General features: G+C 42.9%; 1 protein-coding gene across 5 annotated transcripts in view; it reads left to right on the forward strand.

Annotated features, from left to right (window-relative positions):
• Positions 1–27,096, forward strand: part of NPAS2 (neuronal PAS domain protein 2) — a 108,315-nt gene that overhangs the window by 66,336 nt on the left and 14,883 nt on the right. For 4 of the 5 annotated variants that reach the window (XM_074815097.1, XM_074815096.1, XM_074815099.1 and 1 more), the window contains 10 exons: positions 4,846–4,966; positions 5,981–6,094; positions 15,163–15,281; positions 17,829–17,911; positions 18,827–18,933; positions 20,148–20,295; positions 20,905–20,986; positions 21,700–21,841; positions 22,500–22,606; positions 22,778–22,870. In XM_074815097.1, coding sequence (XP_074671198.1) covers positions 4,846–4,966; positions 5,981–6,094; positions 15,163–15,281; positions 17,829–17,911; positions 18,827–18,933; positions 20,148–20,295; positions 20,905–20,986; positions 21,700–21,841; positions 22,500–22,606; positions 22,778–22,870 — 1,116 coding nt within the window. The remainder of the gene's footprint in view (positions 1–4,845; positions 4,967–5,980; positions 6,095–15,162; positions 15,282–17,828; positions 17,912–18,826; positions 18,934–20,147; positions 20,296–20,904; positions 20,987–21,699; positions 21,842–22,499; positions 22,607–22,777; positions 22,871–27,096) is intronic. The other variant, XM_074815100.1, reaches the window with a different exon arrangement.

The raw sequence follows: 27,096 nt of genomic DNA on the forward strand, positions 1-27,096 counted from the left end.
TAAGGCTGCTCTAGGAGAAATGGCACAATAATTAAGGATTAATCGTCACACTCATTTTTAGTAGCTTGGTCTCGAATAAATATATGCCCAGGAGAAAAAAATAGCTGCCAGATCATTATTGTACCACACCCCCTGCCATGTTCTTAGGAAAATTACAATTCTTTTTCTCTCATTTACTTTTTCACCAAATACGTGTTCTATTTTCCACCCAGACAGATGTATTTCACACACACTACCTTGCTGTAATATGAACAAAAATTATTTCCTTCTGAGACAAGAGGAACCTGATGAAAGGCTCCTGGTAAATGCAGGAATATTGCTATGCAACAACAGATCGAGCTGAATCTACCTATTTGATTTTTCTTTAATCCTCAACAGTTGAGAAAACCAGTAGTTGACTATCTTCTGACATTTGCCTTCATTTCAGCGAGAGCCCTGTCCTGCATGCATCCTGTTGGGTCTTCATACACTTACTGATTTCAATGGAATTTCCTTGTCTTTCATGGTTTAGGGGTTTCTTTTCTATCCCTTCCAAATACTGATTCTTAGTGGAGACAGTAGATCTGCTGCAGGAAAGTATTGCTCTTCAAGAAGACACATTTCAGATCCTGTGAGATCTGAAATGTGCATCCCAGAGACTGCAGCTGAGCAAGCAATAAAGGCTTCTGCCTGCCTGAGGTCGGCAAATCGCTACAGCCGTGGGCAGGGGCCCAACTGAGAGTTGAGTTAGGTGCATATTGGGCATTTTAGTCCCATGCTGCCCTTTCCATATGTCTTTTTAAGTTTTAAAACTGATCAGAGTGCTATCTGGAAAATCTATGTGGCTTATTTTGCTTACCTTCAGGATCTATTTGTAAGCTAAAGTCAGTCACTGTTTGAGGGACAAAATACCAATTCTTTCTTCTCTGTGACTGCAGGGAAAAAAATTCTCTGCAAATCTTCTGCTTTGAGCACTGAAAGGAAAGCAAAACTGGGCAGAATGCGGAGCAGGGCTCTCTGAGGGCCCCTATCAAGAAATCTGATGTATTTTCTTTCATTAAAATCATGAAAGACTCTGGTGCTGAGAGTAAATATATCCAATTCTCTTTAATACAGCTTCCCTAAGTTCTATGGAGCATTTTCAAACACAAACTTCCTCTGTTGTAATTCTAAATAGTTTGTTATTACAACATCTGGAGGCTACTCCTAGGGTTGATTGTTATAAAGAGGTTTAGCTCACATGGTAAGATTGACTATAGTTGAAGTGAAGTCCTGGAAATCTGGTCACAACTCATACCATTTGCCAGTCAGATGGTACACTATGACCCCAAGACTATGCAGTCTCTGGAGGAGGGTCCTCCCTTCCCCTTCTTGGCTCCTTTGTTGAGTGAAACAGTTAAACACAGGCAGCAGAGTGACTATTTCCAACCAACAGGAGGAGATGCAGCTTTCTCATGGACATTGCCTGTCCATGGACTTGGACAGAAGGTGCTGTACCTGGTCACGGACTGGGAGAGTGGTGTCCATCTCACCCAGATTTAGTCCCGTAGCCGAGGGGTCCACACTTGGTGCCTGCCCACGCGCGGCTCCTCTAGGGTTGGAGAGGAGGTGGCTGTGCAAAGGCAGGAGGTCCCTGGCAGGGATGAGCTTCTCCTGTGGGGCCTCTTTCTCCCCAGGGGCTACCCAGGCAGCTGCTCTGGTGTGTTGGGCACTTAAGTTAAATGTCAGGGTGGAAAAATCCAGGACATAGCACCTTATAGTGTGCAAACGTTTTGCATACTGTGTTGCCATTAACAGGGTAGCAATAGGCTACCCTGTGCAGGATATACAGATTGATGTAGGGGCCAAATCCCAGCACTTGAGAGCAGAGTTATGTTGATCTTTTGGGTTGATGGGAAAGATGCCTGTCTTGTTTGCAGCCTTTCACCTTCCCATTCCTGTAGTGACCAGGTTGCTCGGTTCCCCTGCTTTTTTTCCCTGCAGCAGGAATAATTCATCATATTTCCTCCTTGCCTCTCCAAAAAGCAATGAAAAGGTGAAGGAGCTCTATTTTGGAGTACAGGTGTTTTGTTGAAACTGCACAGATATTTAAGCTATATATCAAATGATTGCAGAACTTAGGGTAAATTTAGTGTGTATTGTTTTTAGAATGGACTAGCATCCATGTATGCAAAACTGTTGTTTCTTTGCCTGCCATAGCTATCAGGGGTAAATATTCAGATGTTTCTGTTAGTAGGATCCACAGATTCCAAGGTGCAGAGTAGATTCCAAGCTTAGCAGCATAAATATGCATTAACGTAGTTCATCTAACCACTTTACTCACAGTCACTGTAATTTATCTTTTATCTACTTTGCCTGTCTCATTCAGCAATGTTTTGTAGCTGTGTCTGCCAGCAGGGCAGAACTGCCCGCTGCAGAATAATTAGAATATTTAGACAAAGCTGCAAACCATTCGCCTCCAACTGATACATTTTTGTCTGTGGTGATCAAATTTTGTCCATCTCTGGTCACCTTTTAGCCATGGCACCAGATTCCTGCTCTTTGGGTCTGGTGCAGAATTAGCTCTGAATAGCCTGCCTGGCATTTCCTACAGCTCCAGCGAGACCATGTAATATTTGCTTCCTTCTCTCTATTTGACCTGTCAATATATTCTTGATTGACATATTGATTCAAGAACATTGTTGGAGTCTTGATACATACAAGATCCAGAAATTCTGTTCCGTGCACTGCTTTACAGGTGTGCCTATGCTCTGCAGGAGGCAAGAGTTGTGAAACACAGTAAGAAGTAGATACCTTATTATTTTTTTCAAACTCATTTAAAAGTTGATATTTCCTAACAGTAAAGATGCAAACCAAACATTAAATTCTGGATGTGGTACATGATGGTGGCAAAAATATAAATGCCAGGACTTACAAATCAATGAATAGCTGGTGCTCAGGGCAGGAGGTTGCTTTGAGGGGCGTGCGGAACAAAAGGCTCTTGCAACTCCAACTGTAGGTGTAGTCGCAGGCCTCTGCAGCTATCACCTTAAACAGAAATGACACTGTAGAACTGATAATAGGTTTTGAATCAGAGCTTGGTCACAGTATGGAGACAAAAGGGGGTACATCCTCAGGTCACTGAAGAAGCAATTGTAAGTTTAAGGAGCAGTAACAGCTCACATCTAGTCCTTCTACAGTTACTGCTGAGTGCATGGGAGATTAATTAACCTCCATGAGACTTATGTGAAACTGGTGGATAAGTATCATTATCTACCATTTACAGGTAGAAAGGGAATGAGAAGGAAAAATTACTTTTCTGAGATTTTATCATAAGCCTTGAACAGGACTCACCACTGCGGTTTCCCGTCAGGTACTCTTTCTTCATATGCCCAAAATTACATGAACAATGTAGTATATTTTGTGTAAATATAAATATAATGTGTGTATATATAGAAAATAAATATATATACATGATATAAATATAGTGTATGTATATATGTACTTATACATATATATAAACTTAATCACATACTGTATCAGTAGGATGCATATTAATAAGGTATACACTAAAGTCACAAAACCAGTTTTCAAGTAGTCTTCACAAAAGGAATATTCAAGTAACGAGCACATGTAATAAATACTTATAACTGAATAATCTAAAGTGATATATTATTGCATCAAGATAAGTGTATAAAGCATAGCACTCTGATTTTCAAAGTATACTCAATGCATTTCACTATTCTAAACAGGAATTCCACACAGAACAGCAGGCATGGGTAGGAAGCAGAGGGAAACCAAAGTGCAATCTTACGTAAACACATAAATAAATGATGATGATTAATAACTTGGCAGTCTCATACAGGGCAAACATATTTTCAACACAACTGTACAGTCTCATAGCAGCTGCTCTGACGACACACAAAGCTGTGTCAGTGTGCCAGCTCAGCCCGAGGTAGTCTCAAGTGAGATAGATGTAAGTCAGTGCCATTAGAGGGTCACTTATCTCAGGACTTCCTTTCAGATACAGTCTTCTAGTGTTAGGTTAGCCACCATGCTGAAACAGTGAGACCTTCCTGTTGGCAACCCTGTGACAGACTTTGTCTTCTCCAGACTGGGGCAGTCATGGCCTTTTGCCCAAATCTATCTCCTCTTTCCATTCTCAAATCTCAGTACCTAGATTTTGGATGAATTTCAGGTTTGTGCCAGCTGACCATGGGGCTGGAGACACCTGGACATTCAGCCCATGTCTGGCTAAAGGGCTTGTGCTGTGAAGACCCCCTTCCTGAGGACTGCTGCAAAGTGATGTCCAGACTGGGGAGTCCCCTTCTCCCTGATCCCACCAGCCAGGATGCAAGAAGGGGGAAGAAACGGCTGCTGCCCCAAGGGCACTTCCCAGGAGCTGAGGGGACCCCCCCAGGGAGGGGCTGGATCTGGGACTGACCCAAGCTCTTGGGGCTGGTGGCCCAGGGTGACTCCCAGCCCCACTGCTCCCACTAATCGGGGTTTGCCAGAGAGAGAGCAAGCTCCAATGGTCCACAACAGGCCTGTGCATGGAGCTGGTCAGCAGTATGGGGAGCCAGGCACCCATTTTTCAGCTCACTCCCAGGGCTTTTCATTTAATCGTATGGACAGACCAGATGCATTTGGTGGTCTCTGAGAAACATTAGAGAAGCATCGCTGAGTGCTGAGAATTAAGCTGAGAACCAGCCCACAGTGAAGCCCAGCAGTTTCGTCTCTGTTTTAGGCTTTGTCAGGAGTCCCTGGAAATCAGTGGGAAAACTCCTGTCAACTTCCACAGGCTTTGCATCCACATTGCTGTGCATCTTTGCAAGTGTTGCTTGTCGTGATATTTCTATTTTTCTCAAAGGTTCTTTTTATTTACAGTGTGATGTCTTGGATCAGAATTTGTTAAATTTCCTCCCAGAACAAGAACATTCAGAAATTTATAAGATGTTATCTTCTTGTATGCTTATGACAGATTCTGCCTCATCGGACTACCTAAAAAGTAAGTTTTATTTATCTTCCCCAGTAAATGAAAAAGCATGGGCAGGATAAAAATTGTCTCTCAGGAAGATTTTTTAATGGGATGTGCAATATAAAACTTAGGTTCATAGCCTTTTAAAAAGATCTTGCCACCTGGAATGGCCCTTTGGTTCTATTTTTAAATGAAACTCATTGCCTTTATTTTACTAGGCTAAGACTACTTGCAGTTATGTTAATTATTAAATATCGTATCTTTTGAGACAGCTAAGGAAAATAGGTTAGCTGATGGAAACTGAGAGTTCACCTGAGACAAATCACATCTTAATTGATATTTCAGCCTGTTCAAGTAAGATGCTGTTCAGAGATATGCTAATGTTGCATACCTTTGGTTTGCATTATAGTGGAAAAGTATCTGTAAAATCATTGTCATTCTTTTTCAGATTGAATGTTGTTTTACTTAAAAACACTTTTACTCACCTCACCCTTATTGACTCTAGGAGGTAAGACATAGGAAACCAGAAAACACACGATAATGTAAGACATACAGCTGCTTAATCTACTGTATATACAAAACTTGCAGCTGATAGCTAGTATGCCAAAGTTAATTTAATAGATATTTTGAGGTAATTAGGCATAGTTTTCCAACATAAGATGTAGGACAGCTGTGAGTTGTGAAAAGCCTAGATAGAAAAAAGCTATAAATGAAGGATCCAATTCTCCCCTTCGCTACGCTGATGCTATGGCAGTGTAACTCCTGTGATGAAGGTGGTGTAAGAGAAGGGTAAGTTAGTCTCTAAGGCTGTCCCTGAGCTGCAGGCAGACCTGTGCACAGCCCTGAACAACCTGCATCCCTGCAAGGCCATGCCTTGCAGAGGCTCTGATCCTGCAAGGTATAGCACATCGGTGTATAGGACTCTGAGTGGTAACAAGCTGCTCTTGTGCTGCCAGTTGCAAGATTGGGGTTGGAAGACACCGTTGGTTGTGTTTAGCTTAAATAGTATATTTATTTCTTCTTCTTCTTCTTTTAACAATCCAGCTGACAATGAATTAGAGTTTTATTGTCATCTTCTGAGAGGAAGTTTGAACCCAAAGGAATTTCCAACATATGAATACATAAAATTTGTAGGAAATTTTCGGTCTTACAGCAATGGTAAGCTTTAATTGTTGTATAAATGTTACTTTAGCTGTGTAAAATAAAATCTAAGTATTGCTCCATTGAACAAGACAGGCTTTCAACTGAAAGGACTATTTTTAACATTATGGGGTAAATTTTGCTTCACATGGATCTCACTGCTGATCTGCAATAGCTGGATGAATACCTATGAAGAGTAAAATTGTGTTAGTTGCTTTTGTTACTGCCCTTCACTTGTTAGCAGTGATCCTGGACTCTGGGTAAGTTTACAAATAATGACAGGTTCAGAGGAGGGTTTGTTTGAGCTTACTAATACTGTGTGCTAAGACTCTACCTATTAGCTAAATAATAAGCTTGCTACTTTATCTGCTGGCTTACACTAAACACAAATTCTGTGCCTGAACTGATAATCTGCCAAATCTGCCCTCTCACTCTTCTCTGCAATATTTTGGGGAAAGGCAGCAGCATCACGTAATTGAGTGCCTGCACCCCCTGCCCCTCACTGCAGTGAGGGGTCCCCTGCCACTGCCATCAGAGTAGCTTCCCTCTCCAGCTGCCATTTTATATTCCTCTCCAGCACTGCAGAACCCAGTAATCCCCCCCAAAAAAAGGAAAGAAATACAGTCGGCATAGTCACTAATGCACCACAGTCAGTCTAGGGAAACCATCTTTCAAGGGATGAAGAGCAGATTTCCACCTCACCCGTTCCCCACGGGCACAGCCATTAGTGTCAGAAATGAAATACTCTTTTATTACTTTCCCTTCTCCTGCCTGCCCAAGTTTGCTTTAGTTACTTGCCTGATTGAACTCCAGAGTGGCATTTCCAAAGTTGCTGGTATTGTTCCAAATAGGTCATCCTCAGCAAAAAAATTCCCCACCGTGCTTTCCAAAAACCGCACGCCACACTGCAAAAAAAATTGTCCCTGTCCCCGTTTAACTTTCTGCTCTTGCTCCACATGACTAGAATAGAAACCTACGTGCAGGATGGAGATATGTATTTCTTGTTTGGTGCCATCTGATTTGAGGCTTTATTTGTATAAAAAATGTAACTGCCTGTATGCTTTCTAGTTTGAATGAAGTGAAATGCGGCTGCCTGACAGACGCACACACCAAGCTGTTCTGTTTTCTAGAGCAGAAACCGGATTTCAGGTGCTGACTCATACAGATACATTTCTACCAGGGGAATTTCTGATCCATTTTCTTCAAGGATTTTCAGCCTTTTATTCTGGCGTGACCTTAATATTGCCCTCTTACCCGTTAGGATTTCATATTCCAGCATTTGTATCAGTGGCTATTTCTCAGAAGAAAGATAAAACTTGAATTACAGATATCTTCCCTAGCTTAATGCATATAAACTAAATGGGAACATATTGATTTCAGAAGACAGCAAATCATTTTCCAAAGACCCCAGCTTACAGCTTTCAAGTAGGACATGCTTTCTGCTTCAATATTTTTATTTTGTTTTAATTTGTGCCACCTTTTTCTAAGTCTTCCACTTTATTTTGTCTCTTCCGCTTTCTTCCTGTCTCTGCTGCAGTCTGACCCTCCAGTTAATAGAGAGGGGATGGCCCTTGCCCCCACTCTGTGAGATGGTGCCTCCTGGCCCCCTTCCCCTCTCCCCATCGCAGAATGGCAGCTTGCCCATCCTGACTTTACTTTTCCCAGTTCAGTGCAGACCCTGGTAGAAATATTTGCTTCAACAGTGCATCCCCAGCACTGCTCCCCCTTGGCTGGGGGTCTCCCCATGGTCCTCTCTGCCCCCCGCCCCCGGCTCCTAATCCAGCCACAAAACCACCTCTTGGCAAAGGTGGAAGCAAGTGCACTGGACTTGCAATGTAGCAGCAGCAAACTCTGCTTGGGAGCTGATAACCTTGGGCCAAGGACAGGGTGAGCACCTGGAGGAGGGTGCAAACCTCCAAAGTGGCTGTCGTTACCTCCACTGGGCTTCTTACGTCAGCCAGCTGCACCCTGAGCAAGGCATGGGGGACATCAGCTCAAGCAAGCACTGTATGAATGCAGCTGCCCTTTGGGCAGCTTTCCAGCCCCAGAGCTGGGGGCGAGCAGCTGTGCTTTGGCATGGGGACTTGCAGCACGGACACCTTTGAGCATCTGATGGGCGCAGCAGTGGGCTGTGTTCCCACCTCTGCTTGGCCCTCCACACCCCAGGGTGCCCCATTATTGGGCACCGTCCCCCCAGCCCACACACTCCAGGGTTGCTACCTGCCAGACCTGCCAGTAATTGCTCCCTTCTTCCTTCCATTAAATAAATACTCGTTCGCCAGCCAACTCCCTTCCAGGTGTGAGGCCAAGCAGGCAAGAAAGACAGTGGTGGGAAGGGTGGTGGGGGAGAGACGTATCACTCACAGGGCAGCTCTCATCCTACATGTGTAGGAACAGCTGGCCCCAAATCCTGCTTTTTGGAGGTGTTTGTGGAGGAAGGAGGCTGAGTTAAAGATAAGAAAAGAGTTATCTAGGGGAGAAAGATAGAAATTGTAAATTAAGCTTAATTAGCAGGAGACGTTCCTTATGAATGTATTCAAGAATGCTTTTCCCTGTAGCTTTTCACAGCAGTGGAAGTGTGAGCATGTTTTTACACATGGGAGACTGATACATACAGGATGTTCTTCTCTAAATACAAAACTCTGCCATTCCTTTTTAGCCACCTGATGCCAAATCCTACCTTTGTTTCCAATGGTTTGCTGAGCGTACTCTGAGTTCGCTCTGCCTGCTCATTCCTGCCACAGGGACACCAGAGCCTCTGGGGCCGAGGATGCTCTTTTATCCCTGAGCAGGCTGTATCCCATTAGGATACTTAATTATTCCATTCTTATTAATGTAGGGTCGTGGCAGTGACAATACTAATGAATCTTTCACCTTTCCTTCTCACTTAACCTTCACTAATGTTTTGAAGAACTGGTAGGTCCTTTTATGCCCTCTTTAACAGAAATGTCACTAGCTTTATTCTACTTCCACATAACCTTTTATGTAACCTCCCTTGGATTATCATCTTCTTAGGCTCATTTTATTATTGTTCATTGCTCATATAATGGTGGTTCTTGGGGGAAGGGGCTCATGTGTGCTGGGGTCCCAGTCACCTTGCCCCCCTCCCTCCTCCCTTGTACCTTCTCTGTTAATCGCATTGTGACTTATGGCTAAGAACATCATATAGGAATGGGTTTGAATGGATTAAATTGAAGGACTGAGGCTTAGAAAGCCAGTTAGGGGCTTAGCTGCTCTTCCTAACTTTATAGGGAACTCTGGGGCTTTGAAGTCCATTGTACTGAGATGCCAAAGAGAATTTTTTTTTTCTGCTCAAGTAGAACAAATACCTGATATCTACCAAGGTGACTTGTCACCGGGATTGCTGTCAGGGAACTAGATCACTCACAACCTTCATCAAACCCATGCTACTCCCCCAGAGGAGCCATCACTGGTGTCTTCCACCATCCCAGAATGGGCAGGGAGATGCATGTGCAGACCACAGAAATTGCCCGGGAAAGTTCACATAGCTCACGGCATGTGTTCAGTCTTTCAGAAGATCACTGTCCCTAGAGCTCCTGGGCTCAGCCATAGCTGGAGGCTAAAGGAGCTGCACAGCCCAGTGCCAGGGTTAGCAGGAGGCTCCACACTTGGACTGGTCCCAGTGATGGTGTGTGGGACGCTGTACTCTGTAACCCCTGCTTCAAGGACATTTCTGCAGCCGTATCTACACCAGGGACATGACACGAGCCGCCTGCACATGAGCGAACCCTCCTCGAATTAGCTGTGCACAAGTGAGAGCGGCTGACCAGCGAAACAGCAATGTGAGCTCTGCAGAGTGACTGCATGAGTCACTGGCTGTGCTAAATCAAATACAAGAGATTTGATTTTCCATTTGGGAGGATTATATAATCATCATTAATTAAGCTTCAATGAGAAAAGCAGGACTGTAACCTGACGTGAAGACTCAGTAGTCTCTTGAGAGGAGGGGAGGTGGCCCATGGGCCACTCAGAAGAGGAAGGTGGAGTTCCCTTTTTGCTTCTGTGAGAAATGCCTACTTGCTCTCAGAGCATAAGGGGTTTTTTTAATTTGCAAATAGGAACTCTTTCCAATATTTTTATATATCTCAGGTTCTGGTCCTGTAGTCCATATTTTAACAAGAGAGATGAATATATGCAAACATCTGAGGGAGCCGAGTGCCATCACTGTACCTGTTGACCAGTAGTACCTGATAAGGGGCAGAGTCATGTCAACATCACCAATGAATAATGCAGTGGATCCCATCCAGTTTCGCCTGAATGCTGAGGGGGAAGGCAAGTAATAAAGATAACCCTCCAAAAAATCCAAGGAAATGCTTAGCTCCCAATATAAAATGTCAAATTAAGTGAGAATAAATTATTTTACAAAGCCGCTTAATAGCTCACTCTGATAAGAAAAGATAAGGCAGGCTGGATTTATCCCTCCTGTGAAAATTGTTTGTACGTTTGTAAACAGAAAAAGATCTCTCATAATTATATAACCAAATATTGGCTTTGGTATCCTACTTCTGAGGTGACAAACTTCCTTAAAACCTCCTGAAAGGACAAAGCCAGATCCTGCCTTTCAAAGTGTTCACCAGTATAAAAAAGGACCACCAGCATATTTAAAGTGGCAGATCTGTCCTTTCATTCAAAATGCCTGAAGTTTTCCTCTTGAAGGAGGAGATAACCATTATGTGAAAAGATTTCCCGATCAAGTAATATAATTAAATATTATAGTGGAATTTAAAATTGTGCGGTTTTGTTCCCAATTACATGGAAACTCAGGAAGTATCTGGTTACCGGATGCTAATAATAGCAGATACTCTACTGTTAGCTCTGAGATAAGAATAACCATCAAGAAAATTATTATGCTGAGGAGAAAAAAAAAATCTTTTCACTCCCAGAACAATTATTCAATCTGAATTCCTTTTTAAAAGAAATAAACAGATTTATACAGAAGATACATTGATCTTGAGCCTCCATAAGCATATGCAGAAACATCTGATAACAATAACTCAAAATTTAATTAATGTTTTGATCAGAACTAACAGCCGCATATTGTTATTTGCTATTAACAATATTGCACAAGCTGCAGCTAGCAATGTGCAGTGCTTACACTGGACTCTCTATGGGCACTTAAGAAAAAAGGCACTATTCCTGCCCTAAAGAATTTACTTGGGGTTCATATCAACACAGGATGGCGAGGAGCGAAACAGGAGGAGGAAAGAGGAGAGAGTAGATCAACGTAGACAAGTGATATATGGACACTGTCACTGTTACCCATCCAGAGCTACTGAGTGCATCTGGCTTGCCACTAGCACTTTAGATTTCTTCATTATATCTATATTAATTGCTGAATATTCTGTTTATCTGTAGTCTGAATTTATTTATATGAAACAAGCTTGATTTTATTCTGGTCTGTTTGGCTTGTATTTTTTGAAATCACCGTTCAGTTTGTTTGACAGTCACTGAGACTGGCTCTTTAATCATTAACATCTACTAACAGAACAGGAAGGAGGGATTTCTTCTTTCAAATGGCATAAATGAGAAATTTGCTATTATAGGAAAAATATGTTTTAAACATCCTAAGTTAAAATAAGATGACTGAGCAACTGACTGCTGTACTATTATTCACTGAATGTGGCATCTGGGGTTTTTTAAACAAGTTTTCATTCATTTCATGTGTCATGATTTGTATCCCTAAGGATAGAAATCTTGTTGTCTATGGTAGTTAAGGGCTTGGTTCCTTATATATATTACTTATTTTTTAGTATCTTGTCCCTAATGTCCTGGTCTTTTTTTAAAAAAAACAAACCCAAACAACAACAGCAACAAAAAAAACCCTGTATATAGGCACATCAGTTTCTTTCTATCTTCTTATATGATATTTGCAGGTAATTTAATACTTCTACAAAATAGTTTTGTGGTAGCTCTGGGAGAAGCATGTCTGATAGATAATCACAAAAACTATTAAAATTCATGCTAAGGAGCATCAGCTAACTGATATGTACGAGACAATTGTTTCACCTTTCTGATTATGTATCTAGCTTAGTCACATGACCTTCTAATTCCCTACTCAAGATATTTGGTCTAGATCATTTAATTGTAAAACACATATGCCCTCATTTACACGAGCCCCCCTGTTTATAGACAGCTTAACATTTTCATCAGGTGCCTTCTGACAAAAGCACTCCAAGACCTGTATTTGACTTATAAATGCTAATATCATAGCCTCAGACTTCATCCTGTATTTTTCATTCCACTGCTTTTCTGTGGTGCTCTCAGAAAGTTCACTACTGAACTTTGCTACTGCAAGATGCTGTGTATTTCTTTTAAAGAGACTTGAAGAATTATAAAGGATGATTTTTCAGAAGGCATGCTTAAAAGATTATAACAGGATTTTTTTTTAATTCATGTGATAATGATCTCTTTTTTTTAACTACACTAAAATTTATCAACAAAAAAAGATGAAATCTGCTGACCAGCTGCAAGAGCAGAGCAAAACAGGATGTGCAGATAGAGCTGTGGAAAGAACAGATACCAACAAAATAAGTCAGGCAGCAAATTAATTCAGAAACAAACATGGGGTTTTTGTTCCTTTCAGTTATTGTAGTTGCTATTTTCAGATGGAAATGTACATTGCAAGGTGCTGGCTACCTGCCTGCATCATTGAGGCTTTTAATGCCCTGGACTTTGTCAAAGGCAGTTGAGTATGGAGATAGCACAGTAGCTGCTTGAAGGTAGGATGACTTTCCGCCAGGCCAGCTCTGTCTCATCTCCTTGAGCTTATTCATTCACTGCCACTTAAGTTCAACATTCCCAAATGTGATGAAATCCCAAATTTACTACATAGCTATCCTATACAATAATTATTGCCCTTTTAGTATTGCATTTAGCTCTTGTAAATATAATCCTATTTTGTAAATGCCACATTCAGGGACGCATTCTGCTCTCTTCTGGGGAATACATCTCAGGCTCATGGCTGTTTACATCAAACAGCTGACATAAAAAAGCCATCCATTCTCTTTGGTGCTACTCAGTCTCCACTTTCTTCTGCAACTGGTGTCATTTGCAAGCTCATGGGTTCACTAACTAGGTTAACTTATCATACCTGTACTTCAGAGGCTGGATGTGTTTATCATATTTTCATATCTTAGAGCCCAGCCTGCAAACATTTGCTACTGAACTAGGCTGTTACAGAGAGAAACAGCCCCATTGACTTCAAATGTGACACCATATTATGTAGTAAGCTTGGAAGTAACTTTTTACAATGCCCTTAATGTGAGTTTATAGCAATCCCATTCATTTTTACACAGGACTGACTACAGAAATCAACAGACTTACACAAAATAATCATATCAGAGATGAATCAATAACTCTTTACTCAGGCTTCTCTTATTTCCTGTAGCTCCTAACTCTTTTTTCTTTTTTTCCACCTCTTGTATTACTACTCCCATAGAAGACCTCATATATGCACATAACCCCAGGAGCAGAATGGGAATACATATTCCTAGGAAGTCCCCAGAGCAAGTGTGCTTTGCTGGTGAAAGGAGGAGAATTTTGCCCATATTTTTTATCTCAATATCCAGTCAGCCATGCCCTCCAGACTCAACTGCAAGAGAGGGCTGTAATCTCTGTGGATGTTCACATCTGTGCTGCCTTCTCACATGAAGAATCTTTCTTCCCCTTTTTGGCACAATATATATTGTGCACACAGTGGCCTAAACCAGTTAATCACAGGTGTGAATTCTCGTCAACGTAGTTATTCTTCTGTCTCATGCACTGTCATCCCTGTTATCAGCTATGTATCATTATTCTAAGGCTTTTAATAGGTTGAAATGGGTTGCAAAAGCACGTGATAAGTTGAGACTTCTTCCATCTCTACAATTTACGCTGGTGAACTAAAGCCCAGTGCAGAAGCACCCCAGAATAAAAATTGCTAGTTATCTCCTCCCCAGATAGATACAAAACTCTTAATTTTCACAGGAATGGACATGCTTATCCTTGCTTTGTCCTGTGCTGAAAACACAAACTGTAGAAAACTTCATAAAATTGGATATAGGGGCCTAATAGTATGGAGAGATAGTTTCATATTAGCATTAATCCCTATTAGAGTTAGATTAACTCATAATTGGTGAGCTCTGGCTGCTTAATGGGAGATAGTTGGCTGGGCAGGGCAAGAGCCCAAGGGGCCAGCTCAGTTCCCACTGGAGCTTAGCCCACAGTTTTCTTTCACTGCTGTGGGAGCGGGATCACCATCTCTAAACAGCTCGAATCTGGATGCGATGTGGGCTTAGTTTAAGGCAACACATTCTTTTGGCAATGTATCTCTGTGGCAGGAGGTGTTAGTGGGCTCTCAAAGCAACACAAGAGCCATGCAATCATGAAAGACAGATAAAAAACCATACACAAAATCTGTAGCCACATCGCTTCCGGTTTTTCCTCTGCCCAATGTTTCAGGAGACAGCACTCCATCTCCAGACTCACTAGAAATGCCCAGCTCTGGAAGCCAGTGCCGTACACAGGGTCCTCTTCGCTCTTCTGTAAAACAAGGAGAACTTGAGCACGCTGGGGACGGTTCTCCTTAGATGCAGAAGGGGAAGGTGCACTTCAGCAGCTAAGAATCACAAGCAGCCTCTTGCTAGCTCAATGAAACCTCACTGGCTGTGGGCCCCAGTGTTTTGCCACTGATGACTTAATGAACTCTCTTCATCTATCTTCCTTGCCAACGCTTTTTTTCACTGCCTCATGGAAGTTAGGGCGCTAGGCATGCTCAGTGAGTGGTGAAAAAGAGCAATTGGATGTGGGGGTTTCTTTCCAGAAAGCTGATTTATGCTCTGTAATAAGGTTTGGCCTTATTTTTACCAGGATTAACCTATAAGATTCATACTTGAAGTTAAGCTCTGATGTCTTTCTGCCTAACATGACTGACTTGGATTTAAATATATGCATATCAGCTTTAAAAGCTTTTAGAGCACTTCTCTGAATAAAATTAGTATTAGTATGCTTCAAGTGTGTAAAAATATTCAGGAAGAGCAAATCTCATATGAGGCATGACTCCGGGTCCCATATTTTTCCCTACCTAGTGCCTAACTCCACTTGCAATGGCTTTGATGAGGCTGTCCCAAGGGCTTACAGAACATCCCCGGGAAAGCAGATCTGCTTCGTTGCGACTGTTCGTTTGGCAACACCTCAGTTTTTAAAGGTAAGTGCATACCCTGGGTCATTCATTTCAGAACTTCTCAAAACACTTTCAGATGGGGTGACATGCAAAGTTCTTAGTTTTGCTAATTGAATGGATTACAGATATCACATTTCATGCATAAAAATCCAGTGAAGAGGATTATCAGTGTGAGCCAGGATCTGCGGAAGTGGTGTCACTTCTGCCCCCTTGTACGGGAAATGGAAACCCTCCTTGCATTAGGAATTGCAAAGTCTCTTTGAAATTGGGTTCTTTGTTGCTGCTTTCTGTTCCTGCAATGGGACAGCCTACAGATGGCCACCAGTGCTTTCATTTGTGCCCCTCAGTGTTTTTGGGTTACTGCTGCTAGTTTCCCTCCTCCAAATCCTGGTAGTAAGATAGCTGCTTGTGAAAATAAGGATAGACCACCCAACCTTGTGCCTGGCACTGTGTTTCCCTAATTAACAAATGTGAGCTACTGCATCAGGTGCCCCATCCTCAGAGTTTAAGAGATTTTTAATCTAATCAAGACCTAGCTGGTATGAAATCACTACTCCCTTGGCGTGGCTCCATTACTGCTCTGGAACTTACAGGGCATTCTTGACTGATTCATGGCCCTGGCAGGCAAAGTAGAGTCCCTTCTGGGTAAGGGAGGACACTTCCCATAAATCTTAACCACAGTAATCATATTAGCAGTAGGGATTGGAGTTAAGGTTCTCCGGGAACACTGAAAGCAAATTCCCTTGTCTTTGGGTAGCTAACAACTCAAAATAAACAGGGAAACGAAATGGGCTGCATGTGGCAAAGAGCTGCCCAGTGCTAGGGAGGAAGCAGATGCTGAACAACCCCAAGAAGGTGTTAGCTGCCATGAAATCCTGGACACTGATCTCTTCAGTTCACCTGGGTGACTCACGTAACTTTCTCCTCTCAAATGAAGGCAAAAGTATTTATCTGACTGGCTAAGGAAGGCAGAATCGGCATTTTGGTTGCCCACAGCAATGTTTGCATGTTGCACCTTAAATTTTAAGGTATGTTCTTGGGATCAGCATGGATTTTGTCATAAACTGGAGAGGAGAGGAGAGGAGAGGAGAGGAGAGGAGAGGAGAGGAGAGGAGAGGAGAGGAGAGGAGAGGAGAGGAGAGGAGAGGAGAGGAGAGGAGAGGAGAGGAGAGGAGAGGAGAGGAGAGGAGAGGAGAGGAGAGGAGAGGAGAGGAGAGGAGAGGAGAGGAGAGGAGAGGAGAGGAGAGGAGAGGAGAGGAGAGGAGAGAGGAATTTAAGGTATGCATGAAGCCTTTTGCCTCTGTACAGTCGGGAACTTTAATCAACTTTGTGAGCACCAAAGAAATACTTGATGGCAGAACGCCTCAGCTTGTCCTCTGGTCCCAAGAGGGTTCAAAACATTGATGATCTGAAAGACTTCTCTCCCCAAGAGGAACAGCAGAGAGAGAAGTGGCAGTGGAGATGATGGGAGGGTGTCGCTGAGCCTGTGGCACCAGGGAGCAGGCAGACAACAGCACCGGGGCCAGTGGGCAGGCTGTCCTTATCAGTGATCATGTTGATCCTCCTGCAGGAGAGACATGGGCCACACGGTAACCCTGGATGTCACCAAATGCTGAGCGCTGATGCTGGCAAGTTCCAGGTCAGGGGTCTCCAGGCTGACTCTAGGCAGCTCATGGAGCTGGAGTTGCCCCTGGAAACCACCAGTGGGAGAGGAGAGGTCGGCAGAGGGGAGCTGTGAGTGGGCTGGGAGCCAGCCGTGGGGCACGCAGCCAGCCCCAGCCCATGCACAGGCATGCACCATGGTGCCATCCTTCCTCCCCTTCCCACCTCCACCCAACAACTAATCACCACCGACTGCCTCTTGGACCTCATCCCTCTGGGGCAAGGATTTCCTGCCTCACAGACAGCCCTGTGCCCTGCCTCCTGTAATTCACTTATTAATTATCATTCTCACGAGCGCCAAAGGCTGCTGTTAGTCTTAAGGGCCAGCTTCTTCACTGCGGGAGTGAAGCGCAAGGCAAAACTCATGCCTTTCACCCACCTGTCAGGCCCCATGAAGGCTGCCTGCCTCAAAAGGCATTTACTCCTCCACAGCTATTGAGTGGGAAGGAGAGTGTCCCCCTTTTTCAAAGAGGGCTCGGAGGGCAGACATCCAAAAGGGCCAGGCAAGAGCGGATAATATCTTTAGTAACACAAAGAGAGTGAGGAAGAACATGGCAAACCCCGGTGGGACTAAGTACAGGCTGGATGCTGGGAAGGGTCATTGCTCCTTGGGGCCATGGGCAGCACAGCCATCACACCCCAGGCACTGCTTCAAAGCCATAAAAACTTTGACACCCCGAGGAACAGTCTCAGCTCTTAAGTCTGTGTGCATCACAAGTTCTTCTCCCCAATTCCTGCAAAAATATTGGCATTGATAAATACAAAATATCACTCCCTGGAATTGCCAGAAAACATGTGAATCCTCTGTTTTCTCCTCTTATGCACTGTGTATTTATAGCTAACAAAAGCTAGATGAAGCAGAGGGGTGAAGCTGCAACTCTCAGTAAGTCAGTTTTCTTCACCATACAGGAGATGTGCATCGTGGAAGAACCTCTAGAGGAATTCACATCAAGACACAGTCTGGAGTGGAAATTTTTATTCCTGGATCACAGGTTGGTGACAAGAAAAGCACTCCTGCTTGTGTTCAGTGCTTGTCTACTGCTATTTTTGTAAGTGCAATTCTCCCAGATAGTGTTACGTTTCACATCTACACCGCATGAACAAGAGGGCAACCACTGAAATTCTTACAAAAGATGATATTTACTATTTTACGCTGCATTTATTTTTATCAGTCTTTTAAAACAAAACTACTCTGTTTCTCAGGCTGAATTTGTAGTTAGCTTGTTCTTGTTTCCCTTAACAATATCAATGGACCGAAGCCTGTCGCACAGAAAAATCATCTAATTATTATACAGCTGCAGAAATCATTCTTTCCAAATACAGCCATTGATTGTGTGTGTGCAATTCCCACCAAGTTATGGAGGGAAAGTCTATGCTGGCCTGAGGCAACTGTGCTGGCAAAGGTACAAAGCAACTGCCTCAGCATGCCACGGCCGAACTCTGCAGGCACCCAGAGGGAAGTGGCACAGATGATCTCTCCTCCTACCCCCCTGGTCCCAGCAGACAATGGCTTCCTATCACCTCGACACACATCTTCCCCTGTGCAGGGACTGTGGGACCCGCAGCAGAGCCACTGACCAAGGAACAGCCAGGGAATGGCTCCCTCACAGGAGGTTCTTGTGTGAACAGCCCTGAGAAGCTGAGTTGCTTTCCACAACCACATTTTCCCTGGAAAGATGGGGTTGTCGTGGCCTTGTCCTGGGAGGACGGTGCCCTCCAGCACTGCCATGCCCAGTTGGGCATCCCCAGCACAAGGCGGGGGAAAGTCATGATCTGGTCTCCTGGGGGGATGAACTGTACACCAGTGAGCGAGAGCAGATCTGGGCTTTTTATATATCCATGTCAACATGCAGAACTGCTGTTTCTTTTGTGGTTTATGAATTCACTCATATTGTGCCTAACCACAGAGCACCGCCGATTATAGGATACTTGCCTTTTGAAGTGCTGGGTACTTCTGGCTACGACTATTACCATATAGATGACCTCGAGCTGCTAGCAAGGTGCCATGAACACTGTAAGTATCGCATAGCCCAGGTTCCTCTGGAGTCACTGGGACACCTCTTTTCAATGAAATATAGTTTCAGTTAAAATTTGTTTAAACTTGGAAGGGGAGGTTTGACCCTTGCCTCACACATGTATGTCTTAGTAGAGCTGTAGCAGACTGGGGGAACCGCAGCTGGTTGGCATCTGGGCCAGACTTATCAAGCTCTGAAAAATACAGTTTTACTTTCCATATCCCCAAAAGTAGTCAACAAGACTCAATGAATGGATAAAATACCCCATACTACACCTCCGCTCTGTTAGTAAAGAATATGCAGGAATAGTTCAAGAAATCTCAGAGGAGATCCTATTTTGTAAAATTCTTGTGGATTATTTACCATAATGTTGTTCACTGTGTATTTGGTATTACCTGTGATTATTTAAATATAGCCTATTAAGATTTAATTGGAAAACTCTTTCACTAAATAAAGAAAATGAGGCAATGCTTTTGAAATATTTGCTTACAGAACTGGCTGGAACATCTCAGCTTACTACCTCTGGGTGGCCCGAAAATATCCTGTCAACATTAGTTTTTATACGTTGACATTAAAATATAGAAGGGCTAAATATGTGCATGTTTGGGAACCCCTTGAAATCACTGGGAAGAAAAGCAGAGATTAATTTTGCCAGTGAATCTTTAAAACCTTTAATGCACCCCAGTTTACTGCACTTTGAATTCTTGTCAGCCTGGGAATTTTCTTTCAGTTGCAAATTATTTTTGTCTTTGCACAATGTTATCTCCTATACTCACTTCATTCTGAATCCATCTGCACACAATGCTCATCTTTTCAAGCATTTTTATCCTGTACTTTTCTGCTATAGAATTTAAGCTGATCACTCTTAGAAATTAATCCCAGGTGCCTAATTAAGCAGTATGTGATCAGCACATAAACCAGGGTAAGATCTATGTTTAAGTTGTAGCAGACATTAATGTATTAGTGTCCAAAGTTAAGGTTAATTGTACTATGTAGGAATGTACCATTAGAAGTGTCAGAAAAAGATACCTACTGATCTTTATGATATCTGCTCTATCATAAGACTGACAGCACCACTCACTCAAAAGGTGCTTAGACTCCTCTCTCCCTTGGGAATCAATAGGGCCATAGATATTTTGTCACACTTTTCACATTTCATGTCATTTTCACATCATAAATTGTGCTATAAGCTGTGTGTATTTTCCGCTGACAGTGATGCAGTTTGGCAAGGGGAAGTCGTGCTGCTATCGGTTTCTGACCAAAGGACAGCAATGGATCTGGCTCCAAACCCATTACTACATCACCTACCACCAGTGGAACTCCAAGCCAGAGTTCATTGTGTGCACACACATGGTGGTAAGGTATGGAAAACCTTATCAGCTGACGGGGACATAAAGGACAGCAAGATAAGGGCATCCTCACGACTGTCAAAATTTTCTCTTAGAAAAATTATGTCTTTTGTGTAACTAAAAAGAAGACTGACCTCTCTGAAGGATATATGTTCACTGTAGAAAAATGATCAGACTAAACCTTACTTTATCCTAAGCTTGATTTGTCAATCAGGAGTACAGGGGCAGATTAACTGTTGCATTTTTCCATTTTGTGCAAAACCAGGAAATAGGCAGATCCCTTAACTATTCTAATAGTCAGCTAAACTCTAATCCTCACATTGTTTTTTTAAAAGATGTGTGGAAGTTTTCCAGTGAAGTTATAAAGTGGTTGTAGGCTGTGAACTTGTCCTTTATCTATACTTCTATAATATACCTCTTGACTTCAAGAAGACAAGAACAGAGCAAAACCTGAAAATTTAAAGTCTCTCAAATGTTCAGTAGCATTTGACTTAAGTGATTTTTCAGCCATTCGTTTAGCCTGTAAAATGTTACAATAATTTGTTCCTCTATTTGCTTAAAGCACGTTTTATGAAATATAACAACCCCGTGTTGATATATCCAATTATATTTTACATTCAGTTATGCAGATGTTCGGGTGGAGAGGAGACAGGAGATGGGCTTGGTAGAAGTGTCCTCAGAGGTTGTGTCCTCGGCACTAAAGGTACAGAGAGTAGAGTTTTTTTCATTAATATATGTAGTAATCACAACTTGTTCCTATGTTAACATCACTGAAGACTCCAGCATTGTCTTTCTGGGTGGATTCCCTCAACTTCAGAATTCATTGCTCACTTGAATAATTTTAAAGTAAATTGGTTAAGCTAATGAAAGGATACACCTGGAGATCAGTAACAGCCACAAATTGAGTGGAAAATGGGCAGGAGCAATGTGAGATATCTCCACCTTTCCTTGACAAGGTATTACAGTTTAAAGATTCATTTGGACATGTTCTGGCAATCAGCCTTCTTGGCTACATCTCAGTGATCTGCTGAGGGAAGAAAGAAAAGCTCCTCCTCGGTGCATGGCTGAGTGTCTCACAGAGGTTGCAGTTGCTGTCACATCCAACTGAACGCAAAAGAAAGATTCAGAAAAACATGTGAAGGCACAAAATGATTATGGCAGTAGCTTGCTATTTATTTCCAACTCGGTGATAGCTCGTTGTAAAATGCTTTAATTAAATGCTATTTGGAAGACATAGACAACTGTGCCCAGGTCTGCTGCTGACCTACCTGGGATTAGTTCTGCTCAAGTCATTTTAGGCCAGCCAAAGAACTGGGTGTGCAACCATTACTAGATGCATTTCAAAATGTTTTTACCTTGATTGATGCAATAGCTATAATAGCTATTCCCCCTTTTTTTTTTCTTGGTTTGTTTTAGGACAGTGGCACCAGCTTGGATCCTGAACAGCACTTTAATGCACTTGATATTGGTGCCTCAATCCTCAGTGCTAGTCGGACACCCTCAGTATCATCCAGGAGCTCACCAAAATCTTCTCACACACCCAAGTCGGACCCAGCATGTGAGTGGCATTCCTGGGTTACTGCACTATTTTTAATTTAGCCAATTTACAGCTGCTAATTTAACAGCTATTTATGAGATATCGATGATATGCATTTGTCACTGACAATGGATCTGAAATGGTAACTTGCAAGAGGGAAGTTCTAGTGCAGCCACCTATACACTGGAAAATGGGTAGCAGGACTAGCCGTGAGACCTGCTGTTTCAATCTGTTATAAAAATGAAAACTTCTGTATTAGATTTGAGGGCATCAGTATGAGCAATATGACTAGACTTACATGATTCTCTTCTGGCCAAGATTCAGGATGCTCCAGCCTTGATTTGGGCACACCTCATACACTCTTTCTGCTCCCTGGTCTGGAAGCAAATCTGATGAACTAACCTAAATTTACAGTTCTAGCTGTTTTAGAATGGATCTTGGGTCCTTCTGCTGTGTTCATTGGAGCACAGAATCATAATCTGTCTCATTTACTTTTATCTTTGCCCAGACCCTCCTTATCAGTTTAATTTTACTGCCATTGAAGTCAACAAGAACAGCCTTGACTCCTGCTGGAGTTCAGCCAGGCCGTTAATAATTTCTAGCCAGGTCTTGCTTTAATACCCACTTCAAATGGGCCTGATTTCCAGTGCGTGAGAACTCACCGGTACTTTTCTTGCAGCTACACCAACAAAGCTGCTTGCAGAGTCTAATACTCCCTTGCCAAGAACACCGAGCGCGCAGCAAGATTTATCCGTGCATAGACTCAGTCAACCTACTGCTCTTCAGGTAACTTCACAAAGAGTCATCAAAATAGGCAGACAGTATAAAGCATGTGCCACATACACAGCTTCGCAATTACAAATGATTTACACAAAAGCTGTGGCATTAGAAGAAATCTAAAATTTAAAGGAGCCAAACTTATAAATAAAGTTTTGTTTTGTTTTGTTTTTAACCTAGGTTTCTTTGCCTTCTCAGCCTCCGTGTGAGCTTCTCCCACAGCAGTTGCTGCCTCAAGCAACTCTGCAAAATCAGCCTGCACCTCTGGCACAGGTTAGTTGGGTATTTGGAAGTGTAATAGGTCACTCACTTATCTCCTGATATTTTCTCCTTTGGGGGCTTTTAGGTTACCTCTTTAGTAGCAAAAATCCCCAAATCCGCCAGCTCTCAAATGCTTAAAATATTACAGAATCACAGAATCATCTAGGTTGGAAAAGACCTTGAAGATCATCCAGTCAAACCATTAACCTAGCACTGACTGTTCCCAGCTACACCATATCCCTCAGCGCTATGTCAACCTGACTCTTAAACACCTCCAGGGATGGGGACTCAACCACCTCCCTGGGCAGCCCATTCCAACACCTAACAACCCGTTCTGTAAAGAAATGCTTCCTAATATCTAGTCTAAACCTTCCCTGGCACAACTTGAGGCCATTACCTTTTGTCCTGTCGCTTATTACTTGGTTAAAGAGACTCATCCCCAGCTCTCTGCAACCTCCTTTCAGGTAGTTGTAGAGGGCGATGAGGTCTCCCCTCAGCCTCCTCTTCTCCAGACTAAACACCCCCAGTTCCCTCAGCCGCTCCTCGTACGACCTGTGCTCCAGACCCTTCACCAGCTTCGTTGCCCTTCTCTGGACACGCTCAAGTAATTCAATGTCCTTTTTGTAGTGAGGGGCCCAAAACTGAACACAGTAATCGAAGTGCGGCCTCACCAGTGCCAAGTACTGTAATAATTTTATTGTGGGAAAGTAATCTGAATCGTACACTTGTGTGTTTAAACATGTATCTGCATACAGGCATTCAGAGCAGAAGTCCACATGCATGTATGTTCAGGTGCACACACACATCTATTTCACAGAAGGACAAAAAATAGATGGAAAAAGAGTTTTTAACTTTGCTTCTACAGATTCAGGTCCTATCAAAATCAAAGTCACAATGAGAATTAGAACCAAAAACTAACAAAGACACCCAGTCCTCCTAAGAACACCTGTTTGGCTGTGCTGATGCAGAACTAACCAGCAAGTTCAACAAAACCCATATTGTGAGCATTCCAGTAATAGTGAGGATGCCACCGGAGGCAAATTCCTCCAGTGAAATCTATTAACCCATATCTCAAAAGCAGGTGATGGCCCAAAAAGCCACCTCAGTGTTTCATTTGCAGTGGATTTTGAAGGAGCAAATTTGAGTACCGTGTTCCCATCATATTGTTTCTCCACTGTGGTCATGCTGTGGTGATACACACCATCATCCTCTGATTTTAGAAACGACAGAGTATTTCTGGACCTAGGCTGCTTCTAACATTGGTACCCTGTATTCCCTCACAAGATCCCAGAGCTTCTTCCTGTAGCATATAAAACATAAAGTCCTGAGGATCCCTGCTTTAAAATAACAAATTCTCATTTATCTTCTATGTTTAATATTCTTTTCACGACTCCACACCAGCATGTAGTGAAGAAACAGCATATCAATTATCTGCTCTGAGCATTCATTTTCTTTTACAGATATTTCTCTCCGTTATTCATTAATGCACTTCCAAACATCAATTAGTTTATTTATTATAAACCCGTGCATGTTTTGTTTTGACTTTTTTCTACCTCCCTTTCTTCTCCATCAAATCTCTTGTGAAGAGATGCTTTCCAGTCGTTTACCAAGAGCCTCGCTGCCTTGCCCCTTCCCAGTAAAACGCTCTTAGTGGCATGCCAGCTTAATTTCTTTTCCACCAAATCAGAGTGCTGTCCAGTCGCGTGGCTACTGTGTAAGTCTCTTTGAGTCGGCTTAATCTCAGTGAAAGGAAGAGGGCTGACTCAAGCCTGTCTACACAGGCAGACCTCTTCTCAACTGGCAGCAGTCAGAGCAATGCTCCTGGTGGAGCTCAAGATGGAGCTTCCCTTGATGTGGAGCAGGGAAATAGCACCAGGACACTGCAGCTCAGGTTGCTGAGGCTCACACCCTATAGTGATACTGCTGGGAAAGGTAGCAATTCTCCACATGCATGGGTGATTTTCATAAACTATTAATTGCTTTCTTCAATTGCTCACCTCCCACCTTAAAATAATAAACATGTCAGCCTACAGCAAGATAATCCATTATTTAAAAGACAAGGTGCCTGCAGCGCTAAGTGAGTGAGTGACAAAACCCAGGTATGCGTACTTCCCACCACAAACATTTCCTTGGTTTCCTAGTTGACCGTTTTGCAGCCGTTTAGTGGCAGAACACAACCTCATTGCTTTTAGAAATAGCATGGCTGGGCGCCCTGCTGCCAGCCCACGAGGAGGAGCTGTGCCAGTTGCTCCCCGCTGCCTTTCTGCCGCTCGCCCTCAGCTGAAGGTGACCGATGGCAGGAGCTGAAGGGCAGTGTGCCGAGCCTAGCTACGCAGGGCCCTGGCACTCTGACGGGCATCCTTGCGCCTAACATTCAGCTAGGGGGTGGCAGTGGGGGGAAGGACATTTTAAGCAGCCACAATCACATCTGCAGCGAGCAGCTAGCTCCTGCCTCAGGCGCCATCTGCTTGAACTTTGATTAGTTTTATTTTGAGCAAAGGCTGCGATGGTTTCGTCTCTGCTGAAATGCAGTTTGAGCTTCTGCCTTGCTTGTCTGAATGAACAGACTTGATGTTGCCTGAATGTAAATGGTTTACTTTAATCCAAGTGCTCCCTATTAGAATATTTGTTTGTTTGCCTTCCTTATTGTAATAAATTAAAATCCCCTACAACACAGCGGATGTTGATGACTGAATAATAATTAGCACTAATAATCCGTTTGGGATTGCGCAGGTGTTATTCAGAAGACAGAAAGAACGAACAAGTTGTTCGGTGAGCTGCAAAACTAATGAAACCCAGTTTCCCAGGGGCTGCACCTTGCAAGGCTGGTGCACAGATCCAGCCTTTCCCGCGGGAGGAAGGGACAAGTGGATCCCTCTCTCCTTTGCTCAGCTAAAGCTTTCCTGAAATTACAGCAACCTGGTATTTCTGAGACTCTCACAGCTCTGTTGCGTGTCTCTAGCGCTGGCCAGAAGGATGGGAAGTTGGAAGGTAGGCAGAAATGAAAGGTTCAAAGGAAACCAAGCTAAAAAATAAATAGGGTCTTTTCTTTACCCAGCTACCTATTGACATGAAACTTGTAGGAAGAGAATGTCTTTGAGGTGTCCATCTTTTTGTTCGTGACATTTGAAATGGGGGACCATCCTGACAGACACCAGGGCCAGAGGTCCCCTGGCTGCAGCCCCCCAGCACCTAGAGAGAGGGAGTAGCCCTGGCACCTGGGGGTGGCACCTGGTGGAGAGAAACGCATAGTCCAGCTGGCCTCTTTCAGATGTCCATGCTGGTGGAGAGGGGTCACAGCCCAGAAGTGCTGGTCCCTCTCCCTGGGCTGTACAGCCTGTCTGGATCATCAGCGCTAGTGCATCGAGCCCGTCCCTACCAGAACATCTGCTGACATGATCCCAAAAGCATCACTCTATTATTCTTTTTAAGAAACCAGACTAAAACTACTGCAGAGGGGTTTTTTTTATCTGCATTAACAAACCTTGATTAAACTGGTGCAATTACAGGTATCTCACGGTTTATCTTCCATGTTTGATCATACCTGGAAACTGGCACTTTTTTGTGTAAAACATGCACTTTTCTGAGGATCCTACAGATGTTTGTAAATACATGAGACAAAGAGCAACTTCATCTGATGCAAATGGCAGAGTTAAAGCTGTACAGTGTTTTCTGTGAAACATTTTGAGTTAAGCTCTTTTAATTTATTATACAATTACAGATTTCTCCCCTAATTAGTAGAGCAGTTAATGATCTTGAGATAAATACTCTCTTGTGCAGGTCAATTGCTGTTAGTGTCTCACTGTACAAAAACAATAGAAGCTCTGTAATCACAGGGGCTGTGGCTAGAGTTATCAACAAATTTGGGGGTTAGAGTGGGAAAGGGAAAAAAGCAAAAGAGAAAGTTCCTTGTCTTCTTTTGTAATGTCTTTCACTCTAGGATACCAGCTAAATGTTGTTGTTAAGTATACTAATAGAAAAAGCACATGAAAAAGAGAACAGAAAAACAATACTAGATGAATATGCTAAATATAAGAAGGTGCTGAAAAACAATTAAGGAGTAATAATTTAAAATCTACAGCAATATATTTTTGCATGCAACTTTACAAAGCAAATTCAAATTCAAAACTAAGGCCTGGAAATGGATTTTGTTTCTTATTGCAGTATAAAATGATTATAAAACTTTCTGTTACAAAATTCCTTACATTTATTAATTGAAGAAAATCGGGTTCCTTTCC

This window comes from Strix aluco, chromosome 2 (genome assembly GCF_031877795.1).
Source record: "Strix aluco isolate bStrAlu1 chromosome 2, bStrAlu1.hap1, whole genome shotgun sequence".
In the NCBI taxonomy this organism is placed as follows: Eukaryota; Metazoa; Chordata; class Aves; order Strigiformes; family Strigidae; genus Strix; species Strix aluco.